Consider the following 18,044-nt stretch of genomic DNA (forward strand, 5'->3'; position numbering starts at 1 on the left):
ATTGTGATATTAATCTCTACTCATATTGAAATTGGAGATACACTACATGATCAAAAGTATGTGGACACCTGCTCGTCAAACACCTCATTCCAAAATCATGGGCTGGTCCCCCCTTAGCTGCTATAACAGCCTTCACTCTTCTGGGAAGGCTTTCCACTAGATGTTGGAACATTGCTGCGGGGACTTACTTCCATTCAGCGACAAGAGCATTAGTGAGGTCAGGCACTGATGTTGGGCGTTTAGGCCTGGCTCGCAGTCGGCATTCCAATTTATCTCCTGGCATGCGCCAAACCCACTGCCAGATGGTGAACCGTGATTCATAACTCCAGAGAACGCGTTTCCACATCTCCAGACTCCAATGGAGGCGAGCTTTACAGCACTCCAGCCGACGCCTGGCATTGCTCATGGTGACCATAGGCTTGTGTGTGGCTGCTTGTCCATGGACACCCATTTCAAGAAGCTCCCGACTAACAGTTCTTGTCCTGACGTTGCTTCCAGAGGCAGTTTGGAAGTCGGTAGAGAGTGTTGCAACCAAGGACAGACCATTTTTACGTACCACGCGCTTCAGCACTCAGCGGTCCTGTTCTGTGAGCTTGTGTGGCCTACCACTTAGCAGCTGAGCCATTGTTGCTCCTAAAATTATCCACTTCACATTAACAGCACTTACAGTTGACCGGGGCAGAAATTTGACAAACTGACTTGTTGGAAAGGTGGCATACTATGACGGTGCCACGTTGAAAGTCACTGAGCTCTTCAGTAAGGCCATTATACTGTCAATGTTTGTCTATGGCGATTGCATGGCTGTGTGCTCAATTTTATACACCTGTCAGCAACGGGTGTGGTTGACATAGCCAAATCCAGTCATTTGAAGGGGTGTCCACATACTTTTGCATATATAGTGTATATATACGTTAAACACAGGTTTAAAGTTATGTTTCCACCCTATGAAGGGTGACTGTGTTGAGGGAGTTAGCAAACATTAGAAAGTACACAAACTAGCTTCTGTAGGAGTAGCTACTGGGGGAGTGCTGTTTGCAAAGCAGTGATTCTACAAAGCTCATCTGAGGACAGATGGGATCTAGAGGGGGATCTAGTGGGTGAGGGTGTCTCAAGTTTTCGGGTCCTTGAAGTGTAGGCTACTCCATTCCAATAGTAGCTGTCCTTGTTCTTCACAACCATGTTTGTGTTGTGTGAGGGTGATCTGAAGTAAAGACACAATAGGTTGAAGAAAAAACAAGTAACCGTTACTAAATCTATAAATAACATACAGTTCATTAGGGCGGCCTATATGTCAGAGCAGAGGGTAGGGCAACTAAAGCAGAGGTCTAAGGCACTGCGTCTCAGTGTCAGAGGTGTCACTAGAGAACCTGGTTCGATTCCAGGCTGTATCACAACCGGCCGTGATTGGGAGCCCCATAGGGCGTCGCACAATTGGCACAACGTCGTTCGGGTTAAGGTTTGGCCGAGGTAGGCCGTCATTGTAAATAAGAATTTGTTCTTAACTGACTTGCCTAGTTAAATAAAGGTTAAATGACAAATACAAATTGCCAAGTGTCCATGTCGCCTGCAATACTTTCATATTGGGGTCAGGACAAATCATTCTCAAGTCTCTTATTCCAGTTCCAGTCTCTTTTTCCAGTCTCTTGTTCCAGGTCAGAGTGACATATGCACTGAAAAGCTGCCTGGGTCAATCAACAACATTATTGTAATTAGGATTATCATGTATTATCAACAGCAAATTAGGATCCTCTTGTAATTTCAGTGAACTACTGTATGACTATCGTATGTTTTTGGCAGGCACACTTTAAAGAAATTCCAACTTAGAAGCTCAAGATTAGGGAGAAAATAATCATCTTTAGCTACCGCCACTTTAACCAACCTGATCCCCCTCACCTCCTACCATCTGTTCCGGGGTAGAGCCATCTGTTTCCATGGCAACCCAGTACCCCTCTTTCCTATATGGGTTGTGGGTTATTTTGTGTGCGCCACCATGCACTATTCCGAGTGTAACCCTACAATGGTTGGTGTGTGTGTGTGTGCTTGCAAGCCTGCGTGCACACGGTGACGATGCAAAGGAGCCTGGACTGAAATAGGAGAAACATCACCCCCCCCACCCCCCCGCTGACTACCACCAACACCCCCATCCCCCCTCACAAAGCCTGCCTAGGCACCCACCCATCCCCCTAAAGGTGTCTGCATACTTCCCAGCCTAAACAGTTTGTGCATATATTATGATGACATTTTGTGATGTTTTTGTTCGTTTTGGACTTCGGTATTGGTTTTTTCGGCTGTTCGGGCACACAAAAAAATGTCTGAAGGCAAGCCGAAGTTCGGAGTCGAAGTCTTACACCCCTTCGTCGGTGATTGGTCAACAGTAGGGACATTCAATGAGAGGCGACAAGTTTTCATGCACATTTTTTCTTTGAAAATTAAAAGTAAAATTGCATGACTAAGATCTCTGGCAAAAACATCTAAATAAATTACTCTTTTGAGACTACGTCGTCTCAAAATGGACAAACAGGACTATTGCCGCTTTTTCTCGTTTTTCAAGCGAAGGTCTTTTAAAGGAATATACGAGCACACGTGTTCGGTTCGGCTAGCCAAGTTTGGCTATGCGCCAGCCGAACTGAAGCATGCTGATGTCTTAAACTCTCAAAAGCCCACCAGGCCAACCTGTGTGTCCCGACCCCCCTGACCCAATACACTGAGCTGCTTCTAGTAATGGGAATCGGTTGCCTTGTCTCCCCAGTAGTGGGGTGTGCATGACTGCAGGGCAGTGTCCCCATTTGCATCCTATTGCGTTCTAAAGTTTGTTTCACCTTAAAAAGAGCCCACCAAACAAACTACACTATCCACCAAACAAACTACACTATTTACTCTATAATTATAAAAAGAGAAAATGCCTTAGATGTCAACAAAAAGGAGATTACTGTACAGCATGCAAAAAGTTACAGAAACTTACCAAAATTACAATTTCAGTGCAAGATGTCCGTTTGTATTCCTACGACACTGCCTTCAGCTCAGCCACTGTTCCTCCCAACAGTCAATGCAATTATTGTTTTACATATGTAAATGTGCCACTTATAAGTGACCTTAGGGCTTGAGGCTTTACACAGCAGTGTGCGACTGTTTTATGAAGTAATTTAGCCTTCAATCAGTTGTAAACTGAGCTCCAAGGTACTACATTAGGCTACAACGGCCCACAAACACAGATGGGAAGCATTAGGCTTGCTGGCACCTGGCTTCACTTCCCCAAACTGTGAATGAAGTAGTAAAAATGCAGAGAAAATTTACTGCTGAACTTAATTACTGTATGCTCAGTAATGGAATTGCCAAAAACTAACAGGTGCAACTAATAATCACACCGCCTTCGATATGCAGCAGAATTTCATGAATGGGATTTTCAAGTGGGATTGAGCATGTTTATGATACAAGTGTTTTTGCATTTGGCTGAGGCATTGGGGTGGCTATGAATGTATGTCACAACACAAACAATATGATTTATGTGAATGAAAAATATGTTTATTGAAAGCAATCCGTCTGACGGAGCCACAGATAGACATTTTATTGTTTCATAGCCCATCCAGTTATAAACATCGTCAACCGAAATTACAACATCAAAGACCCTATAAAACAACACAGCAAATAGACATTATCAAAAACACATGGACAGCAGAGTTGCACGCATCAATCAGGGGTATATTCCGTGTAGTAATGGCGAACGGCACCATAAAGCTTTGAATCATAGATTGATCTTGCAACGTGAACAAGCAGTCTGTCTTGTGCCTCTGACATGTAAACCCATACCTTCAGAATTAAGTTATACAAGGTAAACACAAAAAGAGTATTAATAAAAAGTGTTAAGATGATATTCTTGTAATTATTCAAAGTGAACCCAACCCGCAAAATGTTTGTTTTGGACCGCAAACGTGAACCATGCATGCCACCTCCCCAAACAGGACACTGTAGCATCACGTGTATGTCCATTATCTCTGGATCTGTAAGTGTAAAGAGTCGTGCAAATAATAGCACGACAATTGATCCAACATCTTACAAATGTCATGGTCTATTGTGAGCCAATGTAATGGTATGGAGATCCCCTCGTGAATGTGAGGGGAACATTACAACCAGTGGGGGAGTGAGCCAGGCTCTAATAATTCAACTGCCTCAAAGCACATCAGCATGACTAAGGGCTTGGACAGAGAAAAGCTATAGAGTTCCTGAGGGCATTGTAGTGCAATTCCACATCCACAGATTTGTTGCTTAGTGACTAAAACAGGCACAGCCACCTTTTCTTGGGGAAGAGGGTGGGGATGGATTTTGAGTTAATGCTGTTGGCACATACTGTGTGTAGGTGTGAGTTTTTCCTCTGTTGACCAGAATACTTAGTGTATAGCTAGTCAATTCTGTGACAATTCATATTTAAAATGTTTAAGTACAACCAGGGGTGGAATTGGTGGGGAATATCAGTTTGCAATGTAGTTGAATATCCAATTAAGTGGTGAGTTCCCAGGGTGATTTTCCACTTCTTCGTTGTGATATGCTTTACTGTGCTCCAAAGTATGGTGCAGAACCCTGGGTCTCATTTCTAATTTTCTCTGACACTCACTCCCCCATTCCTTCTTCCTCTGCCTATTACACTGACAAAAAAGCTGTCTATAACTCCTTAATGGGTAAACTCATGACAGAACAAAAATATTCAGGCAAAAGCCAGTTATGACCTTTCTCAAAAGCAGGGAGTATGTGGCATCGAGGAAGACAAACATCACGAGGGGATGATTCAACCACTAGCCTACACAGGTCACTCACAGTGGCACAAATGGAATAAGCAACTGTTGGACAAAGCACTTATACCTAGAGTTTGGTCATATTACGCCAACATTCTGGAGAAATGTGATCAGAGTAAACATTGTTTTATTTAACCTTTATTTAACTAGGCAAGTCTGTTATGAAAACATTTTTATTTACAATGTCCGCTTACCCCCGCCAAACCCGAACGACGCTGAGCCAATTGTGCGCCGCCCTATGGCTTTTGGGAAAAAGCAAGCTGCAATCCAGGGCACGAAGGAATTCTTAACAGCACACTATATCAAGCAACTTGAACAACCACTACGTTTTGGGTTCCTGCTGTTTAGAGTTTCTGCCTCTGTGGTGAAAAGGAAGCTTGTAAGTCTAGTTGACGAGGAGACCACACAATGAAATCCATGAATGAAAGCACGCTTGTGAAATCTCCCCAAGAAGAGGGAAGGGGAGCACATTCCATCTGACCTGTTTGCAGTGAAGAGCAGTATGATGTGCATTGAGTGGTAAACTGCCCTGGCCAGACAATAAAACGCGGTCATCTTTTCGCAAGCAATTTGTTGAACACAATACATCTGCTTATACTTGCCAATTGTTTAGCGATGTTGCTCGAATTTCTGTGAATACAGGAAGAACAATGGCCAGGATCATTGACTGACTGACTGGCTACCCTCTGAGATTGATGAAATAATTTAACAGTGAAACATACAGAATGTACCCAATCTAGTGGAATGATGTCTAGTTGATGGCATCGTTGTGTGGATGAAAAGACCTTACAGAAGACTGGAGTGCTTTTGATGTATCTCCTGCGTGTGCCAATTGATGACAATGGAGGATAAAAATGTAATGTATATGGAAGCTAGTCTGGGAGGAACGATTCTCATCCCCATCTTGCCAAGGAAAGTGTCGAGAAGGAGGAAAGGTTTCAAATAATAACTATTTCCGAAAGCCCGCTCCAAACGGAAAGGGGGGGGGGGGGCTGTATGTGCCACATAACAGCTGGGGGCACATCCCACAACAATGAAGATTGTAGCACCATTTTCAAATTCCCACCACACCAACATGCAGGTAAAACTCAGCAGACTGTAAATCATAAGAATTATCATAGACATACTGCGACAGTTGCCTAGTTGTGCTAACTGAAATCTTACAGTAATAAATGAATTGCAAGTTTCTTAAATCTCTATTATAGGGGTGCATACATACATTTCGTTATAACAGTTGTGCGTACACATTCTACATTGTGGATGTTATAGTTGTTGATGTTCTTATTAATATCGTAAACAGTTTATTGTGAGAACAAATGAACATTGCATTACGCCCAGCCATAGTCTGTCTATGGAACTCAAGAGAGAGAGAGGGACATCATTTTTTGAGAAATTGTACTGCCGTCTTCATTTGCAATGTAAACGGCTAAATCTGTTTTGGTGGGTGACTGTTGGGAGCACACAGCTGTGTGTATCGCATTGTATGAAAAACAAATACTCCGGTTCTGAGGATGAAGAGTGTCGACGTTGATCCTTGTCTCAGATTTCATGAGAAGGTCCTGGAGAGGGGGGTGGGGTGCATACGCGCGTAGGGGAGGAGAAAATCGGGATTTAGGGATGTTCTTTGTCTGTCTCCCCCGTATTTTTCGAATGCGGGTAATAAAGTGAAGCTTTTTTCTATAGTGGAGAGAAAAGTGACCGGACATTTGAGGAACATTTTTTTTAGGCATAGCCTACAGGCAAAATTCAAGGACTTTAGAAACGGAGTAAGTAGGATTCGAGGTAAGATTAATAACAGATATGTCAACCAACAAAACTGAGCGTTAGTTCGTGTTTAGGATATTTTTTGTGTGTTTCTGAGTGTTGTGCGCTAACGTTAGCTGGCTGCTTGAAGCAATTGTTTTTCTCCTAGCTAACTTAGCTACTGCGTTCAATATTTGATGTAAGTAGCTATCCTCTCTGTCTAGTTTAGATACCAAACAATTGACTGATTGGCTAAGTGTTACTAGAGAGAAATGGGTAGCTAAACATGTAGTTAGCAAATTGATATCTTGATTTATGCTAGCTTGTTCCTTCGTGCGAGGGGATGAAGGTGATGGAAGCTATCGAACGCAGCACGAGGGCACCGTAGGAACATCGATTTCTAATGAACCCATTTTCTACGGCCGAATGTAATAGTTTTTCTCTGGCTGGCAACTTTACGTGTACATGGGGTAGTCTGGTTAGCCGATTTAAAGGCAAAATAGCATAAATGTACTTATAGAGCCACTGGAGGCCGGTTCTTCGCCGCGAGCAGCCTGCTGCTTGTCCTCCCCACCACCCTGTACATTCAGGTTAGACCGCTCTAACAGTTGGAACGTGCCTGGAATTTGTCCGTTTTCTATGAGATATTAAAGAGGCAAATCTGCAGTTGAAACAACAAAGCCCCTAATTCGCCACCTTTTTTTAAATGTAAATAGCATCTGGATGGGGCTGGAGAGATGGACTCACTCACAAATTCATAGACGCGGCCACCCATGATATCAAAATGATAGTTTGAACTAGGTTTTGAGGCTAGTAATGTTTGTTTTCAATGACATTGTCTGTAAACAAGCAATCACATTTATTTATAAAGCCCTTCTTACATCAGCTGATGTCACAAAGTGCTGTACAGAAACCAAGCCTAAAACCCCAACAGCAAGCAATGCAGGTGGAGAAGCACGGTGTCTAGGAAAAACTCCCTAGAAAGGCCAGAACCTAGGAAGAAACCTAGAGAGGAACCAGGCTATGAGGGGTGGCCAGTCCTCTTCTGGCTGTGCCTGGTGGAGATTATAACAGAACATGGCCAAGATGTTCAAATGTTCATAGATGACTAGCAGGGTCAAATAATAATAGTCAGTGGTTGTCGAGGGTGCAACAGGTCAGCACCTCCAGGAGTAAATGTCAGTTGGCAATTCATAGCCGATCGTTCAGAGTATCTCTACCGCTCCTGCTGTCTTGAGATTGTTGAAAACAGCAGGTCTGGGACAGGTAGCACGTCCGGTGAACAGGTCAGGGTTCCATAGCCGCAGGCAGGACAGTTGCAACTGGGGCAGCAGCACGTCCAGGTGGACTGGGGACAGCCAGGTTGTCCTGAGGCATGGTCATTGGGCTCAGGTCATCCAGAGAGAGAGGGAGAGAAAGAAAGAAGGAGAGAAAGAGAATTAGAGAGAGCATATTTAAATTCACACAGGACACCGGATAAGACAGGAGAAATACTCCAGATATAACAGACTGACCCTAGCCCCCCGACACATAAAACTACTGCAGCATAAATACTGGTGGCTGAGACAGGAGGGGTCAGGAGACACTGTGGCCCCCGTCTGACGATACCCCCGGACAGGGCCAAACAGGCAGGATATAACCCCACCCACTTTGCCAAAGCACAGCCCCCACACAACTAGAGGGATATCTTCAACCACCAACTTACCATCCTGAGACAAGGCTGAGTATAGCCCACGAAGATCTCTATCACGACACAACCTAAGGGGGGTGACAACCCGGACAGGAAGATCACGTCAGTGACTCATCCCACTCAAGTGATGCACCCCTCCTAGGGACAGCATGGAAGAGCACCAGTAAGCCAGTGACTCAGCCCCAGTAATAGGGTTTGAGGCAGAGAATCCCAGTGGAGAGTGGGGAACCGGCCAGGCTGAGACGGCAAGGGCGGTTCATTGCTGCTGTGCCTTTCCGTTCACCTTCACACTCCTGGGCCAGACTACACTCAATCATAGGACCTACTGAAGAGATGAGTTTTCAATAAAGACTTAAAAGTTGAGACCTAGTCTGCGTCTCTCACATGGATAGGCAGACCATTCCATAAAAATGGAGCTCTGTAGGAGAAAGCCCTGCCTCCAGCTGTTTGCTTAGAAATTCTAGGGACCGTAAGGAGGCCTGTGTCTTGTGACCGTAGTGTATGTGTAGGTATGTACAGCAAGACCAAATCGGAAAGATGGGTAGGAGCAAGCCAATTTAATGCTTTGTAGGTTAGCAGTAAAACCTTAATCAGCCCTTGCCTTAACAGGAAGCCAGTGTAGAGAGGCAAGCACTGGAGTAATATGATCAAATTTTTGGTTCAAGTCTAGCAGCAGTGTTTAGCACTAACTGAAGTGTATTTAGTGCTTTATCCAGGTAGCTGGAAAGTAGAGCATTGCAGTAGTCTAACCTAGAAGTGACAAAAGCATGGATACATTTCTCTCCATTTTTGGACAGAAAGTTTCTGATTTTTGCAATGTTACGTAGATGGAAAAAAGCTGTCCTTGAAACAGTCTCTTGATATGTTCGTCAAAAGAGAGATCAGGGTCCAGAGTAACGCTGAGGTCCTTCACAGTTTTGTTTGCGACGACTGTACAACCATCAAGATTAATTGTCAGATTCAATAGAATATCTCTTTGTTTCTTGGGCCCTAGAACAAGCATCTCTGTTTTGTCCGAGTTTTGTCCACGTCCTTATGTCTGAAACACAGGCTTCCAGGGAGGGCAATTTTGGGGCTTCACCATGTTTCATTGAAATGTACAGCTGTGTGTCATCCGCATAGCAGTGAAAGTTTACATTATATTTCTGAATGGCATCACCAAGAGGTAAAATATATAGTGAAAACAATAGTGGTCCTAAAATGGAGTCTTGAGGAACACCAACATTTACAGTTGTTTTGTCAAAGGACAAACCATCCACAGAGACAAATTGATATCTTTACGACAGATAAGATCTAATCCAGGCCAGAACTTGATTAAAAAGGGACAACAGTGGCGTAAACAAGGTTATATTTTGTTTTCTGATGAGGTAGGACAGTTGAACTAAGCTCTTGGGGCATTTAAGTTTCATAATTGTCATTCATTTAAAAGTACAAACATGGGTTTAGCAATCATATTGCCCCTTTTTAAGGTTAGTTACCTTTCATCCAGGCTTTTGGGTGTGTTTGAAAATCGAACCCCAAAACCAATGGACTCCAATGTACCCGTAGGCAGTAGCTTGTTTTATTTCATACACAAATTACATCCACTTACTTACCTGTGATGAAACTCAATCCCCTATCTAAGGCAGTTTATGGTCAAGAATTTACAATGCCCAAATCATCAGTTTCTGAAATGTACTGTGCATCGCTCATTGATGTAGTTTGGAGTAAATATGTATTTGGTGCCCATTTCATGAGATCATTGCCCAAGCTTGTGACATCTCAAGAAGGAAAAGCTGACAGAATTGGTATTATACATACTGAGCAAAAAAAAAGAAAAAGCTCATGAGGGCTGCCTTTGTGAGATGCTTACATTGATGTTAATGCCATCTGCTGGCTATTAGTAATATCTTGCTGATGGATCACATCTGTCTCCCGATGGTAGTACATTGCAGCTAAAGCAAGATATAGGTGCATTTCCTCATCTATCGTGTTATGGGCCATCTGATTTTGCTAGGGTTTTTCGTTTTTAATATTACCAATCAAATAGAGCTTATGAGTATCCATTAATTGAATGACACTGTTTCATAGAGGCCTGTACTGACAAACGGAAAAAGAGGCATACATCACACAGACCCATTTTATCATTTATTAGTAGCCTAAGCGTTTATCACATCTACACACTTCAGTTGGTTGGTGTAGTAAATGTACTGGTCTTCTCTTCATATTATGTGGGCTGTTTCAATATGGTTGTATTTGTGGGCACTGAAACTGATTTGTGCTAAACTTATAGGCTATATTATTTGCCTAAAGAGTTGAGATATTTGATGACAAGCAAGCCTCCTATATCCACTAGAACAGTCCATGAGGGAAATTTGTCAAACAGTCTGGTCTTTGTTCTACATAACTATTCTTACCCAATAGTTGGTCTGAATTTCCCAGGAAATTGGAATCGTTTAGGGGTGTGTGCCTTTGGTGCTCACACGTGTTGCAAACTCTCGGACTGAGAAGGACTCCTTCTCGTCATTTGTTCAGCAATGAGCTGCACACTTCTGGCAGTTGAGAGGTTGTCGTTATAGAGTCTGTTTAGATACCATTCTTGAGGATTCCAAATAGTAAAATATGATTCAATACAAATTTAAGTTGAATATTGCATAGTTTATTCTAGGTACTGCCGTACTTCCAGGAGCTACACAAAATGGTGTTGGCCTATATAGTCTGTTTTGCTCACTTTTTCTCTCTCCCCTCCCCCCCATATAGAGTTGAGTGTCCCTCTCCCCCCACTCCGGAGTCACCATGAGCTGGAGTTTCCTGACGCGTCTCTTGGATGAGATCTCCAACCATTCCACCTTTGTGGGAAAGATCTGGCTCACGCTGCTCATCGTCTTCCGCATTGTGTTGACGGCTGTAGGAGGCGAATCCATCTACTACGATGAACAGAGCAAGTTTGTGTGCAATACGCACCAGCCCGGTTGCGAAAATGTGTGCTACGACGCTTTTGCGCCGCTCTCGCACATCCGTTTCTGGGTCTTCCAGGTGATCATGATCACCACCCCCACCGTCATGTACCTGGGCTTTGCCATGCACAAGATTGCCCGCATGGACGATGAGGAATACAGGCCCCGTGGTAGGAGAATGCCCATGGTGAGCCTAGGGACCAACCGGAACTACGAGGAGGCGGAGGATAATGGTGAGGAGGATCCCATGATCTCGGAGGAGATTGAGGTGGAGAAGAAGAAAGAGGAGAAGCCCATCAAGAAGCATGACGGGCGCCGGCGCATCAAGCGCAATGGCCTCATGAAGGTGTACATTTTCCAGCTGTTGTCGCGTGCTGCTTTCGAGGTCTCCTTCCTGTTCGGCCAGTATATCCTCTACGGCCTGAAGGTGTCTGCCTCGTACGTGTGCAAACGCTCCCCCTGCCCGCACACGGTGGACTGCTTTGTGTCACGCCCCACAGAGAAGACCATCTTTTTGCTCATCATGTACGGGGTGAGTGCCCTCTGTCTGCTCTTCACCTTGCTGGAGATCCTCCACCTGGGCTATAGCGGCATCCGGGACTGTCTCTGCCGCCCTCGTCCCCCAATTCCCCACCAACTGGCTAGCCAGCGTCCCACACTATGTGGCCACCGGGTCCCCACAGCTCCTCCGGGCTACAACACAGCTCTGAAGAAGGACCCCAAGGGCATGCGGTTGGACTACAACCTGGGCGACTCGGGCCGCGAGTCGTTTGGGGACGAGACTTCACAGCGGGAGCTGGAGAGGCTGAGGAGGCACCTGAAGCTGGCCCAGCAGCACCTGGACCTGGCCCACCTGAACGAGGACAACCGCAGTCCGTCGCGGAGCAGCAGCCCCGAGTCCAATGGGACGGCCGTGGAGCAGAACCGCCTCAACTTTGCCCAGGAGAAGCAGAGCAGCACCTGCGAGAAAGGTGTGTTTATCTGGGCTCTGGCATGCGTCACAAAAAGTATAATATGTTGGTTTTAAGCTAATACTTCTGTAGTATTTTACATGTAATTGTCATTCTATAGTGGTTCGAATCAATTAATGGATGTTGTGGATGAGGTACAATTATTGTCTACTTGAAACTGACTTAAATTTTTCTCCTTTTGCCTTCAGGTTTGCGAGCCTAACTCCTTCATTTGCCCACCTGGCCCTCTAATGATATATTCTCGCATCTGGGACAGTGGGGGTATGAGGGAGCATTGTGTGGGAACAGGTGTTGTGTATATGTGACTCGAGAAGGATTAATTGGTCTGCCTTTCAGTATTGAGGCCAGTGAACGCTCAACTGAAACATGCCAAACTCAACGAGCAGGCTCTTCCTACCCAGCTACACTTGACCATGTCTGAAGATCCAAAGTGACCCAACTGTTTTCAGAACATGCCTATTAGTATCTCAGGGCAGCTGTGCTGTTTTGTTGAACTTCCTTTAGTAGTTTGTAGTTATTCCTCTTTGCTGGAGTTTAGAGGGGTCCATCTCAAGTTGGCCTTGAACCTAAAACTGTAGTTTAAATTTCAGCCATTCCAAGAGGGAATGGAAAGTGTGTCACAAAACCATGTCAATTTTTTGGGGGGTGTGTTTTGTGAGGAATAAGAAACCACAGTGAGTCTGTTTGAACTGGTATGGTAATAGACAGGGCTCTCTGCTGTTGAGCAGAAGAAAAGGTACTAAGTGGCCAATTCAGAGGGTGTTGGTGATATTATGCAGTGAATAACTGTCTTCCATGTGCAACAGCTTACAATTAGTAAATGGTTAAAACAATGTGTTATAACCACCAGTCATAACTGTTATATTCGAGTTGTAGCACACCAACAGCAATACGTAGTTTGCAGAAATAACTTACTTTGATCATGACCCCCCAAAAAAATCTGATGCCAAGTCTGGGAACTGGAAGCCTTTTTTGGCACCTTTGTCCAAAGGATCAAAAACCTGGGTAATGCTTGAATTCATGTACATTATCTTGTATGTTTATGTAACACATGCTTTTGATACTGTTCTTTCATTTAGTTTTATATGGTAAATGTTTGGATGATATTGACACTTGGAAGTGCAAAATGAAGCCTTTAAGGCAGTGGTATTCAAAGTTGTGGTCAAGCCCAAATAGTTTTGAACACATTTTTGTATGGGACAATAAACATTTTGAGAAAGATAATTAGAAAAAAAATTGTGTTCGGTAAATGTATCTATTGGGTTCTTCATTTTGATAAGAGATTAAAACGTAATGAATTGAAGGTTATTTGTTGATGTAAAGATAAAAGGATTTTTTTTTTTGTGAATTTCTAAGGTTGTCATTAGATTCGGGTACCGCAAAAAAATGTTTGAATACCACTGCTTTAAGGCCACTGTGACCAACTAGTAACAAGTATGAAGTTCCCTGCTTGGCGGGGGGGGGGGGGGGGGGGGTCTAGGTCCGGTTAACTAAGCATTTCTTCTGTCGAATAGCATTTTCAGAAAGCAAGTCAATTGCCCCCCAACTCGGGGTTATATTTTTTATACATTGTGTGTTTCCCCTCAAATTTGGATCTGTATATTTGTGGCTTTGTTACTTCTCTACACATTTCAAAATCTTACGCTCGGTTCAGTGTTCATTGAGGCAGTGAGTACGTTTACATGCACACTAATAATTCGATGTTCAACTTATAATAGTCATGTAAACACTACTCTCATCTTGAATCGGTGTAATGTTAAAATCGAAGTAAGCATACGTTGATTAAAACACCCGGTTTTCTGAAATCTGTAGAATTAAGATGGCTGATTCGGCGTTCCAGCTGTGTATTTGATCTGCCATGTGCCAGTAGTGCAAGCCTCCCTCTTATCTGCAAGTGAGTTCGGAAAAACTGAAGGTATGCATCTTAGAAATAGTTCACATACAAACGTTATATGTCCGAACTCAGAATCAAATAGGTGTCTCACATAACATGGTCAAACGTTTATTTTGATGGTTTTCTGCATTTATTTAAGTCCCATTAGGTAGCCCGGTTACATACGTGAAAATGATTATTAGGGAAATTGTTCTTGCAGAGCTTTTAAACAAACAATTCTATATTAATCTGGTTATGCACAAACCGTATTGTGTGCATGTTACTGTACTCTGATGCAAATCAAATTCAAAAGCCTTAAACTGTTAAGAATGACCTCCATGCTCCCGTCTGTTTTATCTTTTAACAGTTAAAACAACCCAATGCCTTGAACATGATCATCTATAATGCAACCGTTCATGTTATCTTTTGAAGGTTAAAATGACCCAATGCCTTGAATGTGATCTGATGCTGTCAGTGCACTCTAACAGCAGTGCCATGTAGTGTAAACTCATCTCAAAACTATTTTTTTATACTTGCTTTAGTACTTTTTTTTATTTCTTAAACTTTTTCAAATAAATTCATGTCTACCTTGAGTATCTGCAAATTGTATGTAATGCAATGTGTTGGCTGGTGTATATTAGGAATGTACATTTTCGGTCTACAATATAACACTGAATTGTGCCAGCAAAATCTCTTGGCACTCACAGGATTTGCAGCTGGATTGATTTTGTAATTAGTGTGAGGGGCTGTGCTTATTTGATCACATCGATGCAATTCCTGGCTGCAGTGTTCCAAACATGTGCTTGGTTTGAATGAAATATTTAATTACATTTACCAATGATCCCTCCTAGTGTCTGAGCTTCCACCGTATTGTATTCACCTGTCAAGTACTGTCCTTTAAGGGCAAATGGAGGAAACAATTACAGATTTAGCAATTGAACCAAAACCCCAGCAATAAATCACTGTTTCAGCAAGTCCAAAGTATACCAGTTATAGACCATTATCAATGGTAACTTTGAAGAGTTGAAGTGCGTTTTCTGGCACGATTACATAAATAATGCAAGAGTTCAAGCAGGTGAATAACATTGCTATGAACGGCTTACTGTCTGGACTGTGCAGTTCCACCTCCAAGCTGAAGAACTTGATGCAGGTTCTCTCGCTGTACCTGATGTGCCTCTATGACTGCTGGTGTCAGGCGGATGAACCAGATGACTTTAAGCTACTTGCTACTCTGACCAACTACTTAAGGATGGACTTGACCTCCAAACCCATTTATACCTTTGACTGCAGTCGTCCGGGGAGTAACTCACTTCAAAGTGGGAACACCTTTTGCCCACAGGTGAACCCAGCCAGTCCAGTCAGCCTGCATTGTCCTGCTATCAGACCCTCCGGGAGCAGCTAATGGAAGTAGGTCTCAAACCCCTTATCTTGCACCGCTCAGCATTTCGTCTTTCAGATGTATAGATTTCTCTACTCCACTATTGTCTTACACATTTTGGAATACTTTTAAAATGTGGATCTTATGCTTGACAGTCCACAAGGCCATGCGGTCAGTTTTCATAACACATCAGCCCCCTCCTGTCTATGCTCTCTAGGGGGTCATATGTCGATCGGAGTAAGGGCCAGTGATATTCCCATCCTTTATCAAAGTGAGGCTACCATAAAGGTATGGGTACAGTACCTTTGACATTTGGACAATTGAATGTGCCCAAATGCCAGGCAACAAATATGAAACTTCGACAAAATTAGATGCTGCAAGGGGAATACTTTTTTCAAGGCATTGTATTGCTGTGATGGTGATAATGTATTTCCCATTCAGGATGGGGCTCGACGTGGTTGTAGTGAAGCAGGTCAAGAGCTTCAAGTTCCTCAAGTGTCCACATCATGAAGGAATTAACATGGTCCACATACCAACACAGTCGTGAAGAAGGCACAACAATGACTCTTCCCCTCAGGAGTACGAAAAGATTTGGCGTGGGCCCTCCGAGCCTCAAAAGGTTCTATAGCTACGCCATTGAAAGCATCTTGAATAGCTGCATCACCGCCTGGTATTGCAACTGCTTGGCATCCGACTGCAAGGTGCTACAGAGGGTACGTACGGCCCAGTACATCACTGGGGCCGAGCGCCCTGCCATTCAGGACCTCTATACCAAGTGGTCTCTGCTACCACACGGCAAGCGGTACCGATACACCAAGTCTGGAACCAACAGGACCCTGAACAGCTTCTACCCCCAAGCCATGAGACTAAATAGTTAACCAGATACCTACCCAGACTATCTGCCTAGACACTTCACCCCTACATATCTACCTGTTAAGGCAGGTTGCCTATTTAAGAATGCACTGGTTGAGGTAGGAGCTCAAACAGTTAAAGGACAAGGATAGGGCAGAAAGACGATGTTCAGGTTTAGCGAGTATGAGCCCACATTTATTTTCTTCTTTCCAGCATTGATTTGTATGTGCTAAGAAAAACATTTCCATGAGCATATTTCATATGAAGAATTCACATGATCATATTGTATATCATAAATATTACTTGTCGTACACAATCTCATAGCCAGTATCCAAACCATAATTATATCAAACCGATTATTTCCATGCCGTAAACAATGCTTCCCTCTAAAGCAATTCCAAAGTAAATTCATTTCCAGGCATATCCAACATAACCATCCAAACATTCTACCAATATTCAAAACTGCATTTTCAGATGCACATTGATTGACACAAACCAGAAAGGGAAATGGAAATACATGGTGGGTTACTCAAGTTGCTTATTGGACACATGCACATAGAGGAAATAAAAGAGATAAATACTAGAGTTCTTCCAAGGCATGAATTTTTCTTCTTCGGTGAGGTTTAACAGTGGTTGGCATCCTATATGTTGAATTACTGCCCCCAACTGAACTGTACTATATATCCATTACACTTTGTGATACAAAATTGAAAGGTGGGGAAAAATATATATATATTGTAAATTACCCTACACTCATTAAAACCCATCTCCTTATTCCACTACTAAATCTTCTACCACAGGCCCTATCTGATTCTACCACAGGCCGACAACCCGAGAGGACGGGACACTACCACTCAACACACCCTGTAACTCTTCTGAAGTCAAATCTCCTACCCCCAAGTACTTCTCTGCAGCTGCCACCACAACATTTATTTTCGGTGAGAAGCCAACCCTTCTGAAGCGTATCAGTTATTGGCCTGTCCCTCTGTGCTGGCACATATCTACTATTCACAGGGATCCTCTCAGAATACCTCACCCATCTTCCTCTACATTATTCACTGCCTCAGCATATGACACCTTCTGCACTACTCTGACTCTATAGTCACCTCAACCTGCCTCTCTTACACCAGATACTTCCGATACCCAGGAACATGTGCACCTCTACAGTTGACTCATACAACTGTATCTACTGAAACTACACAATCCTCTATCCCATGCTCTCCTGCACACTTCCCACATATTGGAATCTCCTGCCTACACACTGCTGCGACATGACCATAATTGTTGCGTTTGTGAGGAATTCACTGTGCTAACAGGATAACGGCAGGCGTCACAAACTCCAGGAATCTTCAACTTCAATTGCTCCACCACCACATTCAATGCTACCCCAGAAATCACTCCTTTCAATGGTGCCCTGTCCCTAAGAGCAAAGCAAAAAACAGATCTTGACCCAAGTTGCATCGCACGGAGCGTCTGATATGAAGAAACACAAACATCACAAGTCCACTTCGGATTACCTTCACGACTCAACAGCACCCACTATCTTTTCCGCCCAACCTGAAATCAGCCAAAAGGCCTGGTTCCACCCTCCTCAAAAATCTCACTTCCACTGGACCAAACTTATCTTTATCATAACCATGTCCATCAATGCAAGGCTCAGTCTCCTCACAACACTTTCTACCCCTTTCATTTTACCTCCAGAACTCGAACTGGTGTCCGGCTCACTCTGAACGTGACACCAATTTTCCTCAACATACCTTCCCCCTTGTTATTGCTAGCTTCAACAGATTCAAACCCATCCTCTGCCTCCCTAC

The 18,044-nt window shown here is 43.6% G+C and overlaps 1 protein-coding gene across 3 annotated transcripts; it reads left to right on the forward strand.

The window, feature by feature from the left end:
* The first annotated feature begins 5,005 nt into the window (after positions 1 to 5,005).
* LOC109870686 (gap junction gamma-1 protein-like) lies at positions 5,006 to 14,848 on the forward strand. Of its 3 annotated transcripts, none has more exons than XM_020461276.2 (3): positions 5,006 to 5,868; positions 10,960 to 12,127; positions 12,316 to 14,848. In XM_020461276.2, exons 2-3 carry the CDS (start codon positions 10,996 to 10,998, stop codon positions 12,327 to 12,329), a joined length of 1,146 nt encoding a protein of 381 aa, XP_020316865.1. In that variant the 5' UTR covers positions 5,006 to 5,868; positions 10,960 to 10,995; the 3' UTR covers positions 12,330 to 14,848. The 3 variants fall into 3 exon arrangements, with proteins under 3 accessions (XP_020316865.1, XP_020316864.1, XP_020316863.1); XM_020461275.2 differs by lacking the exon at positions 5,006 to 5,868 and adding an exon at positions 6,330 to 6,553; XM_020461274.2 differs by lacking the exon at positions 5,006 to 5,868 and adding an exon at positions 6,331 to 6,569.
* The last annotated feature ends 3,196 nt before the right edge of the window (positions 14,849 to 18,044 follow it).

This window comes from Oncorhynchus kisutch, linkage group LG26 (assembly GCF_002021735.2).
Source record: "Oncorhynchus kisutch isolate 150728-3 linkage group LG26, Okis_V2, whole genome shotgun sequence".
Lineage (NCBI taxonomy): Eukaryota > Metazoa > Chordata > Actinopteri > Salmoniformes > Salmonidae > Oncorhynchus > Oncorhynchus kisutch.

What these genes read in the sequence shown, in the direction of transcription:
- LOC109870686 (XM_020461276.2), top strand. Translation starts at nt 10,996, where the DNA reads ATGAGCTGGAGTTTCCTGACGCGTCTCTTGGATGAGATCTCCAACCAT.